The 16054-nt window shown below is 44.1% G+C and overlaps 1 protein-coding gene across 1 annotated transcript in view; it reads left to right on the top strand.

The window, feature by feature from the left end:
• Nucleotides 1-4248: 4248 nt before the first annotated feature.
• MCF2 (MCF.2 cell line derived transforming sequence) overlaps nucleotides 4249-16054 on the top strand; it is a gene marked incomplete at its 5' end in the record, with an annotated part of 33513 nt that continues 21707 nt past the window's right edge. Inside the window, 9 exons of the mRNA XM_009082861.1 lie at nucleotides 4249-4368; nucleotides 5940-6056; nucleotides 7754-7903; nucleotides 10644-10768; nucleotides 11002-11116; nucleotides 11482-11601; nucleotides 12773-12964; nucleotides 14208-14399; nucleotides 14550-14721. Coding sequence (XP_009081109.1) covers nucleotides 4249-4368; nucleotides 5940-6056; nucleotides 7754-7903; nucleotides 10644-10768; nucleotides 11002-11116; nucleotides 11482-11601; nucleotides 12773-12964; nucleotides 14208-14399; nucleotides 14550-14721 — 1303 coding nt within the window. The remainder of the gene's footprint in view (nucleotides 4369-5939; nucleotides 6057-7753; nucleotides 7904-10643; nucleotides 10769-11001; nucleotides 11117-11481; nucleotides 11602-12772; nucleotides 12965-14207; nucleotides 14400-14549; nucleotides 14722-16054) is intronic.

Below are 16054 nucleotides of genomic sequence, written 5' to 3' on the forward strand. Positions count from 1 at the left end.
TCTTTGGGGGTTAATTATGCAGACGGCTGAAATAAAGGTAGCAAAGCGCTTGGGAGTTTCGTTCTGGCTCTGGGGGAAGTTAAAGGTTCCAATTAGCAGTACCTGGCGTTTTGTTGTGTGACTTTTCCTTCAAGGGGCAGCAGAAAGTCATTAACTGCAGCACCTCTATAAGGACCACTGGTGTCAGTCTCCAGTGCTTAGAAAAATAAAGCTTACTGGCAGATACTACTTTTTCTTTATGTTTATTGATTTCCATCCTCATGGATGCCCCAGTGAACCGAAGGGAAGAATATCCTCTGAAAACTGAATTCCTAAAATTGGGAAATAATCACACTGAATGTGTCAGAATGAGACATTCACTAAGGAGGCTGTAACTGTGATGCTTTCAGTGCATGACCTTTCTTGTGCCCAGTCTGTCTATATTGATGATATCAGGACTCTCTATAAGGTTATAGTTAAGTGTGCATTTTAAAAAGTTGCTAAGTTGGGGCCTTAAGGTGTACATACTTGTGTCCTCAGATGGGGAAGAATGCTGTGAGCATGGGCTTTGGTCACTGAGATAGTTAACAGTAGTGAAATGTTGCCAACTGCCTGATTTGGTGGAATTGCACCGGTAGTTCTCTGCCTTTCCTGATATGCTGCAGAGGAGTAGCAGAGGGCAAAGGCTTTAGAGGGTTCTTTAGATGCTTTGTTACATAAGCCCAGGTTTGTCCAATGCACAAGGTTCTTTTCAGTGTTATAAATAATAAGATAGAGCAGAAGGCAAGATTAAGGACGTTTTTGTCTTTGCTTTATTGAGCATATTGTGGGTGAGGGGTTTTTTACAGCAGTACCTTCAGTATCATTAGAGTTCAGTTTGCAGGTGACTTATCTACACTTCAGCCCTGAGAAGAACTAGAATTGTGGCAGTGATTAAAAAATATATAGTCCCTTCAGGAATGTTATCTCTGAGGAATTATTGGTCTATGTTAAAACATATGTATATATATTTTATACCTAACATTTCATCCTTAATTCTGTAAGAGGGCACAGGATGTGGTTTGGTTGGTGCCTGTCTTTCAGCAAGCTTTTTTTTCGTCTCATTTGTTTTTTCCATGCTTGAAACACATTAGGTATCATTTGCAAAGCTGTATTTCTTGTTTTGTAGCTATTCATAAGTGCTGACCTTGATCCTATATGTATAAGATCAACTGAAAAATCCCCAAATGCTTTCTAAACTGAATGGAAATCAAATCACCTGGCCTGGAAACCAAGCTATGTCTGAGGGGAAGCATAGCAAGGAGCAAAAGGAATAGTTAGGGGCATAAAGTTGTATCAAAGAGGAGTTTATCCCTGTGGTGGATGTGGCAGAAGGATGTGAATGTCAGGTTATGATCTCTTCTTGTATGTTGTGTGGAATGTGTTGGCATCCTGCATTCATGAAGCCATAGGTGTCCAAGAGCATCTGTGCTCTCAGACAGGTGTTTCACACCTTTTTGCTGTTATAGAGTAATTTTGGCAGGCAGCTCTGCTTGCATCCTGGTTACTGGTGCATCTTCCTGGAGCTGTGGGTTTCCTGCCCAATGGCTCATAGGAGAAGACATACAAAGTGTGCAGTTTCCCATGGGAGAATAAGGTTTGGAGACCCAGGCCCTCGCTGCACGGAATTTGCTCTGTGCCCAAAGGATGTGTGTTTAAAAAGGACTTGAAGGAATAGGAGAGGGCAAATCTTGAAGTGCCGACAGGGTTAAAGGGGACACTGCATGAAGGGGGATGAAGAGATTAGGACCAAGGGAGGATGAATTTCTGCCTGGTTGTTCTTCTCAAAGATATTCCTGATACATTTTTCAGGAGAGAGTCAAGGTAGGAGCCTAAAGTTGATAGACCTGAAACATAGCTGGAAACAACAACTTTTTGCAAGCTCTATGGAACTTCACCATTGGATTCACTTTCAGTGGACTCATAACCATGCAGAAGCACCTAAAATTGCATCCTCTGAGGTCCTTTAAAGCATTGTAAGACCATTGGCCTCACAAGGCTTTGGTTCAAGTCACTTCGAGCTGTTCCCAGGGGTGCAGGGCCTGACTGGAGCAACAGCATCCTACTCTTCGAGGTGTGCAGCTTGTGGTGGCTCCTTGGTGATATTTTTGAAACCTTGTTGGGGGATGCTACTGTTGTCCTGCCTGCAGAAAAATGCTCGGTGGGAAATGCTGAGGATGTAAAATGAGGCAAACACAGGCATAAGGGTGGGCATGAGGGAGTGATAGGTGATGGGTTCACAGCTCTGCAGGGATGGGCATGACATGGCCATGAATGCAGACTAACAGGTCTTTTCCTGGGATGTCCTAATGTCATGGGACATGCCAGAGCATGAAGAGTGTCAAGGACTAGCCAGGTCAGCCAGCAGGTCTGGAGCTGGGAGCCAGCATGGTGAGGTGGGAGAGACAGCCAACGTCTCTGGGATGCACTGGAGAATGAGTGTTGAGCTTGCCAGAGACTTTCCAGTGAAATATTAGACATTTTGAATGAACTGAGAATTTACAGCATTGTCTACAAACCTTTTGCCAGTTCGGGTGGTGCTTTTCTCAGGGAAGGTTTGCTGTTTCCCAGGCAGAGATTCTTCTCAAAGGAGGAACCACTCCAGCTCCTCAGAGATAGCCAGTAGTCTTGTGGGTGATTTTCTTTCTAGTAATACAGGAAGATCAAGATAAAAATCCTGAGCTGAGCAAGGTCTTGAGGGTTCCTCTTCAGAGCTGCATCTATTAGCTGGGCTGTTGGAGTGCCTGCCTGGGGTTGTCTTGCAGGAGAGATGAGCCTCCTCGTGGAGCTAATTAGGCAGGCACTGAAGAAGGGAGCTGAATATAGGTCTCCTGCAGCCTCTCACCCACACTTTCTTGAACTGCAGAGGTCTGATGTCTCCATGGCCAGGTTTAGACTTCTGGCCCATCTGCAGGTGGGGTGGGGATGGAGGTTAGTTCTTTGAGCCTCTCACAGCTGTAGCTATCCCTGTGTGCCTGGGGATAACAAACTTTTTTGAGATGTTATGTGCTACCTAGGTGCCATGTAACAGGGGCACAGCACCCAGGGCCTGAAGCCAGCACAAATGTCTCTGTTATTGAATGGTTTGCTGTTGTTTTTAATGCCAAATCTTTGTCCCTGGCACCATTCTTGTTGACTTCCAAAGGGTATGAATTTGGCATTTCATTCACACTCATTTGGTTTTTTCTGCTCCTACTTAAAATAACAGCAGATCAATATATTGAATTTGTATGGCTTGTATGATCCTAAAAGTTACTGTCCATTTCTAAGTGAAGTTGTGGGCAATGGAAGCCACAACCTGACCCTTCCTACTCAAGAAAACGTAGCAAATGAGTGGCCGTGCAGTTCATGGATGTCAGATGTCAACTGTAAATCATGGCTGTTTGAAACAACACTAATGCATGTTTATGGGAGTCATCTTTGTTTTGAAGGCACAGATTAAGTGCCCTGAAGTCAAAATACCTAAACACATTCATTACTCTCTCCCTTGGTGTAGATACTATTATCATGTTTCATGAAGGAGGATAATATAAGGAAGACTATATGGAGAAATGTAACCTGACCTGGCAGGATCTCCGAGTAAATCATATGTCTTAATTAACTCAAGTCTTTGCATCATGTGGTTATCCATAATTTAATGATACCACTCCTACTTTCTTAAAAATTCTTTTTCTTCTCAAGCACCCTTTTCACAGATCTATTTAAAAACGCACCTGCCAACCATATGCTTGAAAAAAAGGCTCCAGCAGCATTGACAGGAAATTCCAAATTCTTACCACAAATTAAATGTTGCCTGGTAATTACCAGGGATGAGTGTGCTTGATGCAGTTATGGGATGATTAGCAAATTTGGCAATAAATTTTGCTTCCTCAATCTGTCATTTCTCTTGATGTTCAGCCTTCTGTTCCCTGCTAAGGCATAATTTCACTCTTCAAGTTATAATGGTGAACAGCATTTATAGTATTAAAGTTTATGGTAAGTGTCCTTCCAAGGTGCACGGCTGAACTCCAGCCAGAGGGAAATGGGGCTGGACAACCCTCCCACAGTTACATCCTGTGTCTCTAAACCACTAACAGTGTCTCCTTCCTGCTTTGAAAATAGGAGAAGGCTGTTGGGGCAATCAGAAAAAAGCCCAAAGATCGAATTATTTCCCCTCCTTTCAAGACATTTGAAAGATGTTGTTGGACTTGCCATGTCCCCAGGGTGAATGTCTTCTCTGTTTCCTTACAGGCATCTTTCCCAGGGAACCTGCACTTAGTGATGGTTCTTCGTCCCACGGGGTTTTTCCAGCGAACCTTCACTGACATTGGATTTCGGTTCAGTCAGGAGGATTTTCTACTCAAGTTACCGGTATGAGTGTGCAGAAGTGTTGTGCCTGTGTGTGACTGGAGGCTGCCTGTGCACCTCAGGTCAGGAGGTAATAATGTCCCACTCTGATGGTGTCCCCAACACAAGAAGGTTGTGGACCTGCTGGAGCGAGTCCAGAGGAGACCATGAAGATGCTCAGAGGTTTGGAGCACCTCTGCTGTGGAAACAGGCTGAGAGAGCTGGGGTTGTTCAGCCTGGAGAAGAGAAGAGAAGGCGGAGACCTTAGAGCCCCTTCCAGTACCTAAAGGGGTTGCAGGAGAGCTGGAGAAGGACTTCGGACAAGGAGATGGAGTGATAGGACAAGGGGGAATGGCTTCACACTGAAAAAGAGTAGACACAGATGAGATATTAGGAAGAAGTTCTTCCCTGTGAGGGTGGTGAGGAACTGGAGCAGGTTGCCCAGAGAAGTTGTGGCTGCCCCATCCCTTACAGTGTTCCAGGTCAGGTTGGATGCAGGAGAGCTGGAGAAGGACTTCGGACAAGGAGATGGAGTGATAGGACAAGGGGGAATGGCTTCACACTGAAAAAGAGTAGACACAGATGAGATATTAGGAAGAAGTTCTTCCCTGTGAGGGTGGTGAGGAACTGGAGCAGGTTGCCCAGAGAAGTTGTGGCTGCCCCATCCCTTACAGTGTTCCAGGTCAGGTTGGATGGGGCTTGGAGCAAACTGGTCTAGTGGAAGGTGTCCCTATCCATAGCAGGGGGGCTGGAACTATTCTTTATTCATCTTTAAGGTCCCTTCCAACCCAAACAATTCTATGTGAAGAGTAGCCAGGAGTTTGTTTAACATCTGAAAAGTCAAAAGACATGTCTAGTGGAGCTTTTCCTATGAATTCCACCCATTTTCATCTAAGTGTACTCTGCATACCAGCATCATGTTGGTATTTGTTTCTAAAATAGCAACTGAAATGGTTTCATATTCACAAGTCAAAGTTTCCAAGACTTCTAAAGCTACCTTGATTATAGGACATAATGAGAATAATTAAGAGAAGAAAATTACACTTGTTGAATCTAAGGATGCTGCAATTACAACCACAGGAAACTAACCAATGTTTTCCTTTAGGAAATAGTGTGATTTTCACAAACTTTATATTTTTCACTCTAAAATGATTGTCATTTGCACAGTTTTGAAAATTCCTGATGTGTCCCATGACAGACCAAGACACACAAAAACTCATGAGTATATATTTATGTGAAATTGGTCAGTGCTTCATAACATATTAAAATATATATTTTTCCCATATTACTGGTCATCTCTTGCTTACACCTGCGTCCCTTTTGCTTTCATCTCTGTTCTGCAGTCAGATGCCGCAGCATCTCACTGTGCTTTGCATTTAAGGAAGAAAGCACCTGGGAGATCAGGGTTGACTTACAGAAATGGTCGTATACACCAAATAAAAGCCATGCCAAGCCATAAGCATAAGAAGAAAGCCATGCTGTAGAAGAATATTTACGACAAACCCAATTTTTAGATAAAGATCTGTGTGCTTGGTCGGTGTATGACTGGGGTAAAATCAATGATCACCCACTTAACAGTGTTGCCTTGTGTGCAGGTTGTTATGCTGAGCTCGGTGAGTGACCTGCTGACGTACATTGATGAACAGCAATTAACCCCAGAGTTTGGGGGCACCCTGGAATATTGCCACAGCGAGTGGGTCATCTTCAGGACTGTACGTACTGGGGCTGAGTACTGGGCTCTTGGGTGTTTGGGATCGATTGAGGAGGGTTTTGGTAAGGCAGTGAGTAGTGGGTAGCTGAAAGTAACCCCTGAAATCAGCTATAACTCCTGGATCAGATCTGCAAAGGAGCCAAGTGGCATTAGGCACTTGATGGGTTTATAAGGGAATTGGATGATTAGCTCCCTCAGGCTTCTTTTGAAACTGCTCCCGAAAGATCTGTCTTTGTAAATCTTTATTAAAATTCCCTTAATGGGAGACACAATAGGCTTTTCTTTTTTTTGGATAATGATTGCTTCGTGTGATTAATATTGGAAGTGTGTTTGAGAACCAGGGCAGTGAGAATGCCTTCTGCATGCTGACCAAATGCAGAGAATTCAGAGAAATTACTTTTGTTTTTTTTTTCATTGCAAGAATTTTCCTTTAATATTGCCAGTAATCAGGCATATAATTAATTCCTTGAGCTCTGCCTTGCCATATGTTTCTGTGCTTCCTGTACACTCTTGGTTTTCCCTGGGTTGTTACGTCCCAGACCAAAGCACTAATGAAAGATGTACATCCTAGTGCCCCTTGTCCTGTAACATCATCCACAACAGCATATGTGGAGCTCACTATAAAGACAAAAGCACAGGACTTTGTAGCTGGAATAACTCAGGCTCTTGCTTATGCCATTAACTTTGTGACAGTTTACACTGATGCACTGCCAAATTAATGATTATTTTTCAAATTTTTGGCTCATGGTTTTGTTCTTCTGCAAGATGTGTTAAAGTGATAATGGCATAACTCTCATACTTGGAGACAAAAATGACAAAATGAATGACAAAACATGTTAATATATGAAGAAGTTTCTACACCATAGCTGCATATGGTAGATGTGTCCATATGAAAAAACCTCTCTCAAAATTCCCTTGTAGTGTGCTTACGAAACATTTCCTGAAGTTTCTATGGAAAATACATGCTGTTTAAAGAGAATATAACTGCAGTCAGTTACATTTGAGTTTATTTTCCAGCCTTACCTGGTCCTCAAAAGCACAGCTAGGTCTGTGACCAGGACAGGAGAGATGCACCTCATCTCATGGTGTAGGAGTCATCTGGCTGGCTGGGATGTGCTGGGGAGGTACCAACAGCACTCATTTCCATCCCACTGTCTCCAGCATGTGGCTTAGCTCCCTCCCTTGTCCTCTTGGTGAAGCTGCAGGTGGGGTGGCCACGGTGCCAGACTGCCTTGTAAGCTGCCATTTGGACTTGTGAAGGTGGAAATACCCATCACCAAGAAGGCAAATACTATTCCAAAGCCCTGCTGCCTGGAGGTGGTTCCCAGCATGGGTTAATCAGAGGAGAAGATTAATAGAAGAATGATTACAGGAATATGGGAGATGGATCCTACGGTGGCTTCTGCTCTAGACATCCAGTGTGTGGTAGGACAAACTCAGAGTGCACAAGAGCAGCAGAAAACAAATCATGAGGTGTCTATGCCCAATACAATCCTGTTGTGGATTCAGGCTACACTAAAAGCTGCTTGACTAAGGGTGGGATGTCCAATCCATCTGCAGTGGACATCCTACCCACCTCTCTCAGAGCAAGCTGTTGAGCTCCCCTTCCACATCTCAGCCTTGACCCTTCACACAATGTTAATGAGCTGTAGGAATAACCTGAATCCCAAGCTGATTGCAATTATCATCTCCCACCAGGCGATAGAGAGTTTTGCACTAACTGTGAAGGAAATTGCACAGATGTTACAATCCTTTGGAATGGAGCTGGCAGAGACTGAGCTCCCAGACGACATGTACTCGATCGAGCGCATCCTGGCCCTGCGCACGGAGAAGTACTACCAGCTCAAGGTATGTCTCAGCAGCAGCTCCACTGTTTGCAGTGAGATGGGATTTCTGGTGTTTGCCTGCCTCTTTGTTTGCTGCACACTCCTCCTTCCCTCCCATGCTTGTGTACATGTTGACAGACAAAACAGAACACAGCATGACTATTTCTGTGTGTTACCCATACATTTGCCATCCACTCGAGAAAATTACCCTGCCAGCATCCAGCAGACTGTCTCAGCTGCCACCTCCTTGCTGGCTGCAGCAGTTGGTGTGTGTAGCCTGCTCCTCCCATGGGCTTTGCATGTCTCGCTGGCAGGGGTGGTGGGAGGCTTCATCATCTGCATGTTCATGCGTGGTTGAGATTCCTTCCACCTCCCACCCATGGCTGGAGAAAGCTGCACGCAAAGATGATCAGCATGGAGGGATGGTTTGTCCCCAGGTCCCTCTGCCTGATGCAGGGGGCACTTAAGGGAACTGTGCTGGAGTGCATCCAAGGTGAAGATTTTGTGTGAGTGCATGGCATGTGATCACTGCCTTCATGTTTCATCCTAAACAGCATTTCAAGATTTTTTTTCGACTATTTGTGATTGTGTGATGTTATTATAGGAGTCAGTGGAAGCTTTAGTGCAGCCAGGTGCTGCTTTATCAAGCTGTTGTCGTTGCTACTCCTGTGTCTTTCAGTGAGCAGCACAGGCCTGTCCCCTAACCCTCACTTCAGAAGTGATTCCTGTGATAATAGTCTTTCTGTGTGGCTGAAGAATGAGCTCCTTTGCCTTGTGACAGGTTTCATTTACCCAAGTCAAAGAAGTGTATCTGTTTTCATTTGTAATCATCTGTCATTCACCTGACAGTGAGTTCCCAGAAAGCTGCCTGTAAGAAATACTGAAAATGACATCCAGAGTGTGCTGTGTGTAGGCATAAATGTGTGTGCATGTACAGAAAGTATAATTATAGGTACTGCCAATAGTCCTTTATTTCTTCTTTGAAAATGAGGAGAGTAGTATAAAAGAACAGCTACAGCTATTGAAATTTGACTTACTGACTTAAACTTTGTGTTCAGGACTACAGCCAAAGTGTAGGGGGCAAATATGGGCTACACATTGTAGTACACCAGTCAATAATACTCACTTACCTCTGTGGAGAAATAAACCACATCACATGTTTTCATTTGCATATAAAGCACAGCCACACTCAGTACAAGGCATCTGTTGCTTTTAATTACTCATTTATTAATTTCAAATATCAAAACCACTTGTTGGCTTCGGACTGAAGTGAGGTCCATTGGCTTATTGCTTTTGTTCCTTCTAAGCCTGTGAATGATGAAAACAGATGAGAAACTGTGCACAGATTGTGGTGACAGCAAGAAATGGGATCCTTGCCTCTGTCATGACAACCCCAAGACTGGTACAGCTGATTCCTGAATTCAAATAATGAGTTGATCAGAATAATTTGTATAGCTGTGATGCTGAACAGAAGCTGGTTGCAAGCGCAGTAAAAAATGACAGAAGTTAATTAAAGAGACTAACTAAGAAATTAACCTCTTCAATATACTGAAAGGGAAAAAGCCAAGTTAACACCTGTTGGACAGTCAGGCTGCTTTGTCATATGGATAATGAATTGCTTTAAATTAAAAGGGGGATGTGAGGCTCTGGAGAGTAAGAGGATGAAATAACAGCCACCTGCAGTCTAAAGCATGCTGCATAATTCCAATTCACTTCTGAGTCTCCTGGATGTGGTAGTGTCAAAAGGAGACAGAGGTTTTGCCTTGCACTCATCTTCCAGGGTGTTTCACTGATAGGGATGCACACCAGCAGTGGACACTCTGTGTAGCAGAGAGGCAGGTTCTGCAGCTGTGTCCTGCTCCTGGGCTGCTGCCCTGAAGATGCTGTTATGTTTAGATTTCCATGAGCTACCTGGTTCAGGCAAATGTTGTAGTGAGTTTGGGTTTTCTAAATCTTCTCTCTGAAGTGGTTTTGCCATGGTTTCTCTTGCAATAGAAACCTGGCCATCTCCTAGGGTAGGCTCTTACACCTTCAGGAGCTGACTCCCCAGTGGAGCCAGGCACAGGTCTCTACTTCAGGGCTTCTTTCAGCTCAGTGAATCACCTGCATCTGTTTTCTCTGTTTCTCTTCTTTGTGTTTGGCATTTTTGTTCTGGAAATAATTGACTAAAGGCACCTGTTTGCTTTGGGGCTGAGCCCAACACAGCACAAAGCACCTCAGCTGATGCTAATGAACACACCAGGGGTTTAAATTTTCCATAAGTGGAGTTTACATTGCAAGTGTTGTCTTTAAATACAGAGGCTGTAGTGAGTGGTGCCATGTGATCTCAGTCCTAGCTTTGTCCCACCATGGAATGCTCTTCCTACAGCCTCCTGTCATGACCTTGGTGGAGAAGCACAGCCTTCAAGCTGTGAAAACACTTGCTTGAAGACATGAACTTGTGGATAGAAGTCTCATACAAGCCCACCTGCTGACCATGAGAGAGCTGTGGCAGTGCTGTTCTCCTGCCTCTTGAATAATTTTGTGGTCTGATGCTTTAATGTGTGCCAGTTCCCACTCAGCCTGGTGACCAGTCCATGTGTCAGCCTCCTGCAGCTCCAGGGGCAAATTCCATGTTAAGGGGACTAAAACATCTTCTGGGAGTCCTTTGGGCTGAGCGATATTGGTGTTTCATTTTATGCAGGGAAATTAAGACAGGAAAAACACAAAATAACTTACCTCACAACAAGTAGCCTGAATCAGAAATGTTTTGTGTTATACAGGAAGATATTACAGCAGTCACAAAAGAGGGGAACTTGCTTTTGAGCAGTTTTGAAGAGCCTGACTCTGGGGAATGCAGTCAGGACCAGCAGCATGAGAGACCTGGGGACTGGGAGACTGTGAATCGGTGAGTGCACTGTGTTCCTAATTTCTGTGATCTGTCAGTGAACACACTCAATTGCTTCACAAGGTACTGTCATCTGCAGTGGTGGTTTCATTAAAATTCTCTCTGAGATCTTCTCAAGTCATGCATACCCATCTGTTGACTTCTTCTGAGATCTTGGGTCCAGAAGACCTGGGTAGGTGATCCCTAGGGCTTGTCCATCTCTGTTCCAAACGAGTCCTTTTTCTGTGCTCCAGGTTACTTGGTCAGCTGCGAGAGATGGAGACAGCTTTTGATGGCTTCTGGGAAAAACATCAGTTAAAAATGGAGCAATATTTACAACTGTGGAAGTTTGAGCAAAGTTTTCAAGAGGTATGATCTGATGCACTTCTGTTGGCAGGAGGGAGAGTTGGAGATGAAATTGAGGGAGGAGAAATTTTTATGCTTTTCATTTTGAGAGTGTTTAATTTATGCTGCTGATCCTTGACTCTGGCAGGGCTAGCTAGCTTGGGGAGACTGCTGTGCTTCCTCATTCAGAGCTAATTTAGGTATCACTGCCCTGCAGTCGCATGGATTCTGCTGATAGAAGCATCTTTGAATTTAGAAATTAGTTCTTGGACATTAGTTTTATTATTGGATTTAGCAATCTTAGCTAAAGTGTGATTAATTTTGGTTTCAGAATGATTTTCTGCCTGTGCTTTGTATCCTTTTGCAGCAGTCTTCTTCTTTGTGTCTAGGTCAAGAATGCCATTGAATTTTTAATGGGTCAGCAAGCAGAGCTGCCTGACACTGGCGACAGTGTCCCCCAAGTGAAACAGAGGCTCAAGGACTTGGATCATTTCGATGGTATGGCTCAGGTGAGATAACCTGTCACAGAACCAGGCACTAATGAAACACAAGAGGCACATTCTATGTTTGTGGTAGGAGGTGTTTTCTAAAATTACCCAGTTCTGGTGTAATTTGTTGGTAAGTGGCTGCATGAAAGGATCGATTTCATGTCTTTGCTCTGCACAGCAACGCTGTGATCACTCTGAAAGCCAGAAACAGGGTATTTAATTATCATAGTTAAAATAAATTGCTGAGCCACCATGAAAATCCGGAACAGATAAATGTCTGAACATGGGGGAGGCGTGGGATTTAATGAGCTGGAAGAAGAATTATTTATATTTTAAGTGCTTTAGCTGTTCTAATAGGCAGAGACTTGTTACCAGGCACATGGAGAGGCAAAAAAACTTGCTATCCTGACGTGTCTGTGAGCTGAACATAACATATGGGTGAGGACTAAGAGATGTAGAGGAAAGAAGAGTAAAGAGAGATGATTCACAGGAGCCCAATTGAGGATGTGACTTTTGTAAAGGGATGTGCTTGGCACATGGGCCAGGGTCAGCAGAGAAATCCTGAGGGATCTGGACACAAAAAATAAAAAAATAAGAGTCCTAAGGAAAGGTCTGAGGCTTCTTGGCCATTTGGAAGAAATGTTTGTGGAGAGAGGGAGGAGAAACAAAAGGCCAGGCAGGCAGGGTGAGCAGGGAAGAAGTCCCAGGAGAAAACCAGCCCCAGATCAGCTGTAACCATTACACTGACCAAGGTGTGCAGAAAAGCTAGTGTGTTCTTTGCACCAAGCTTTGCTGCAAAGGCCCTGGTTGTTTTCACCATAAACCTTACCTGCTCCAATTCCCTTTGATGCTTATGAGCATAACATGCCTAAACTGGACATGAGCTGCATTTTATTCAGGGCACAGTTCCTGGAGACAGCAGCGATACATTGCCAGCAGCCACTCACAGCATCGTTAGTTTGGTGAAATACTGTTTTCTTCTTCATCCTCTTTTTGGATAGCAAAAGTTTTTTTTCCCAGATGATGGGTACCATTTTATCCTGCATAATCCACCCATTCTGGCTATTCCTAGTGGCAGTCATCTCCATGTGTACCTGAAACCTGGTAAGACGAGAAAGTGCATGTTGTTATGTGTAGATATTTTGGCATTATTTCAGTAAGCGTGCAACCCATTCTCTTCCTTTCACTGAAGGATCTGATAGGGAAGGCTCAGGTGGTGATACTGCACGGACACCAGCTAGCAGCAAATCATCACTACGCACTGAACTTAATCTGCCAGCAATGCAATGAGCTGCGGCACCATTCTGATGTCTTGTCTGATGAGATCAAAAGGAAGCAGATGCGACTGCAGAAGACCTTGGATCTTCACACCCGCCTTCAGCAGGTACAGTTCAGAGATGCAGTGCTCTGAGAAGCAGATAGTTAGCTTCTCCATGGGGTTAGTCTCTCTACTTAGCTGGAAGCATCTGAAATTTGCAGCTTTGCTTCAGCAGTTCACAGTAGGAAAGTGTTCCCCAGAAGCTGAAGGGGAGTACTTCACCCCTGTCTTAGCTGGCTAAGTCAGCAAACAGGTATCTGCTGGTGTTGTGAAGTCAGCAGAAAAAGGTGGGCATCTCCAGAGGGCTCAGCTGCTGCTCTTGCTTGTGCTTTCATGCCGCATCCATGTACTAATTGACTTTGGAGGTTTTCATGCCCAGTGCAATAGAGGTAATGCTCTCGGATAAACTCCAGCCCTTTTTTCTGCGTGGTTTATTAAGAATGAACATAGCTGAGTGTAAAATAAGGTGACAGATTGGTAGATAGGTGCAGCTGCTGTCTGCTAGCATGGAAGTGGAGTCATGTGGCTCCAGCACTCTTTGATATCTTAATCAGCATCAAATATTCATTTAGGGAAATTCACGCTAATTAGGCCAGAAGGCACACGGCTGTAATATGCTTGAGGCCATTTAAGAGAAGCAGTGAGGTTTGACCCTGTTTCATTTCAGTTTTGGGGATCTGGGGAACTCATTTTTCCTCTCTGTATTGCACTAATCTGTGGGCATGGGCAGTTCCTTGGCAGCCTCTCAGCTGTGGGTCAGTGGCCTCTCCTGTGCTCCTTGCAGTCCTGGCTGGTGCTGGGCTCTAGGCCGTGGGTTCTGCTGGAGCACATTGTGGTCTTTCTTCCCCTTCACAACACTGGAGATTCTCTGTTGTTCTTGGCTGGAGTATCTTCTCACACTCATGCACACCACAGCATGTGAGTGCCAGCTGAACCCCAGTTCAGGTCTGCACTGAGCCAGGCATTTATCTCAGGAAACCTGCCAGTCTCGCTGTAAACTCCTTAGTGCCCACTTCAGCTTTCCAAGTTGGATAAATAAAGATCTGCTTATCATTTGGTTCCATGTCAGGTATAGCACTAATTTTATCCAGGTACAAGTAGGAACAGCACTTGGCTGAGTATATTGAGTACTGCAGTCACTCTCCAGAAAAAAATGTAGCCTTTCTACTTTCAAATCAAAACAAAATAGCTGCTGAGGTCCTTAGAGTATTCCATGTCAAAAACACAGAACCTGTAAAGGATATTCCTCATGGGAACCTTGCTGTAGGAGGAATGTCACTAACAGTCTTGCTCCCTGTGCTGTTACCAGGCTCTGCAGTGCTGTGATGAAGGTGCTTACCTGCTTGCCAACCAGCAAATGGATAAGTGCCAGTCTAAAGAAGGTGCTCAGAAAGCTCTCCAGGACATAGAAAGATTTCTTGAAAGCTCTTCAACCTACTTAAACTATGATCCCCAAACCCTACACTATGATTTTGAGTCTGTCTTAACATCTGAACTGAAGGTAAGCAACCCCTCCAGTTCCTTGTCACACAAGTAAAAAGCAAGGCTGGACTGTGTTGTGGTGTTGTTGCCTTTATAGTCCTCTGGTTTGGGTCAAAGTGCAAAATAATGGTGGTTATCTGATCACAGGAGTCTTTTTCACTCTCTGCAGTGCCAGATCCAGTCAGTGCAGGTCAAGCTTGAAAACGTTCGGAGCATGTTTGAGAACCGTCAGTCTTGCTTCAAGAAGCTGTTGGATAAACACGTCCGACCTGTCCAATTAGTAGCTCCTCGGCCAGAAAACCCACCGAGATCAAAATCACCATTATTCTCCCCTAAACATGGTAAAGTATTTGGAGTTTATGGTCTTTTCAGCTGACAATTTTGCTTTGAGGCAGGAAGAGTAAGGCTCAGGATGGCTTTGAGAAACCAGCTAAACCTTGCTGCCAGATACAGAGTTGTTGTATAATGCTAAATATATCTCAGATGATTTATTACATTTCCAGTTTTTGTGTCTATCTTCCCATACCTGTGTGAATAATGGGGCTGGTTGCTTGGTATTTATTTTCACTTCCTACTCAATGAAAAAAGAGCCATAAACAGTGCATACCTCCAGTTCTGCTTTACTGGCATCCTGCTGGGCTGGAAACTGGTGAATTAGCACCACAGAGAAAAAAGCACAAGGTCTATAAATTTATTAGCATGTCTATTCTCTGTGGCTGTCTCGAGCTGGAGCTGACATAAAGTTAGACTGATGTTTGCAAAGGAGCTTGGAGAAATGAGGAGCTCAAATCTCATGAACAGAAATGAGCTGGATGCTTAACTCCCTTTGATTCCTGGAGGGTGTCTTCGTTAAATCCCAATTGTGGAATAATTAATGCCCATAAAGGTACAAATTCTCACTGAACCGAGGTCACTGAATGTTCTGCCCTAATTTTGGTAATGGGATGTGGCACCGTGTTAGCTTTGAATGATAACATTAAAACTTTCATCCTTGGCAGCTCTGTATGTATCAAACAGAATTAAGAGATTCCAAAGCAACGTCCATGTATTTCAAACCAGGGACATGCTAAGTTATGTGGGAATATTAAATTCAGTGATCTGGCTACATAAAGGCAATTAAGCATTTGTGTTTTAGCACAAACTTTTTATGAGGAGTTAACAAATATTGGTTATGGCGAATTGTAGCAGATGTCATACAGCAGTAAAAACAGCTTCAATTCAGGGAATGACTTACGTAAAGAGCTAAGCTAGTGAAGGGATGGGAATGAAGCTAGATGTAGTGAGGGGAATTAAGCTACCCAAGATGCAGGCCAGTGCAGCAAATAAATCCCATGTTTCCTCTTTCTAGGCTGATGCCACCTTCTCTTCCCACAATCAGGCAGAAAGCTCTGAGTCTTAGAACTGAAGCATTGCCCATTTTACCTGATGTAACTTTTCCAGCTTTGTAGCGGACAGTGTTAAAGAGAAATTATTATCCCACCTCTGTGGGATGTTGTGAGGCCATCATCAGTCATCTGGACTTATGTCATGCCTTTATGGGATGCACATTTTTCTAGCAAAGGCACTTGGTCACCTGCAAAGCACAGGTATCTTGTGCAAAGCACAAAGTCTCCTCCCTCAATCCTCTTCCTGAAAGCAATGATCAAGTGTGCTGGAATGAGCATAGCCAGCAAG

The sequence above is a fragment of the Acanthisitta chloris genome, unplaced genomic scaffold, assembly GCF_000695815.1.
Source record: "Acanthisitta chloris isolate BGI_N310 unplaced genomic scaffold, ASM69581v1 scaffold4229, whole genome shotgun sequence".
Taxonomy (NCBI): Eukaryota; Metazoa; Chordata; class Aves; order Passeriformes; family Acanthisittidae; genus Acanthisitta; species Acanthisitta chloris.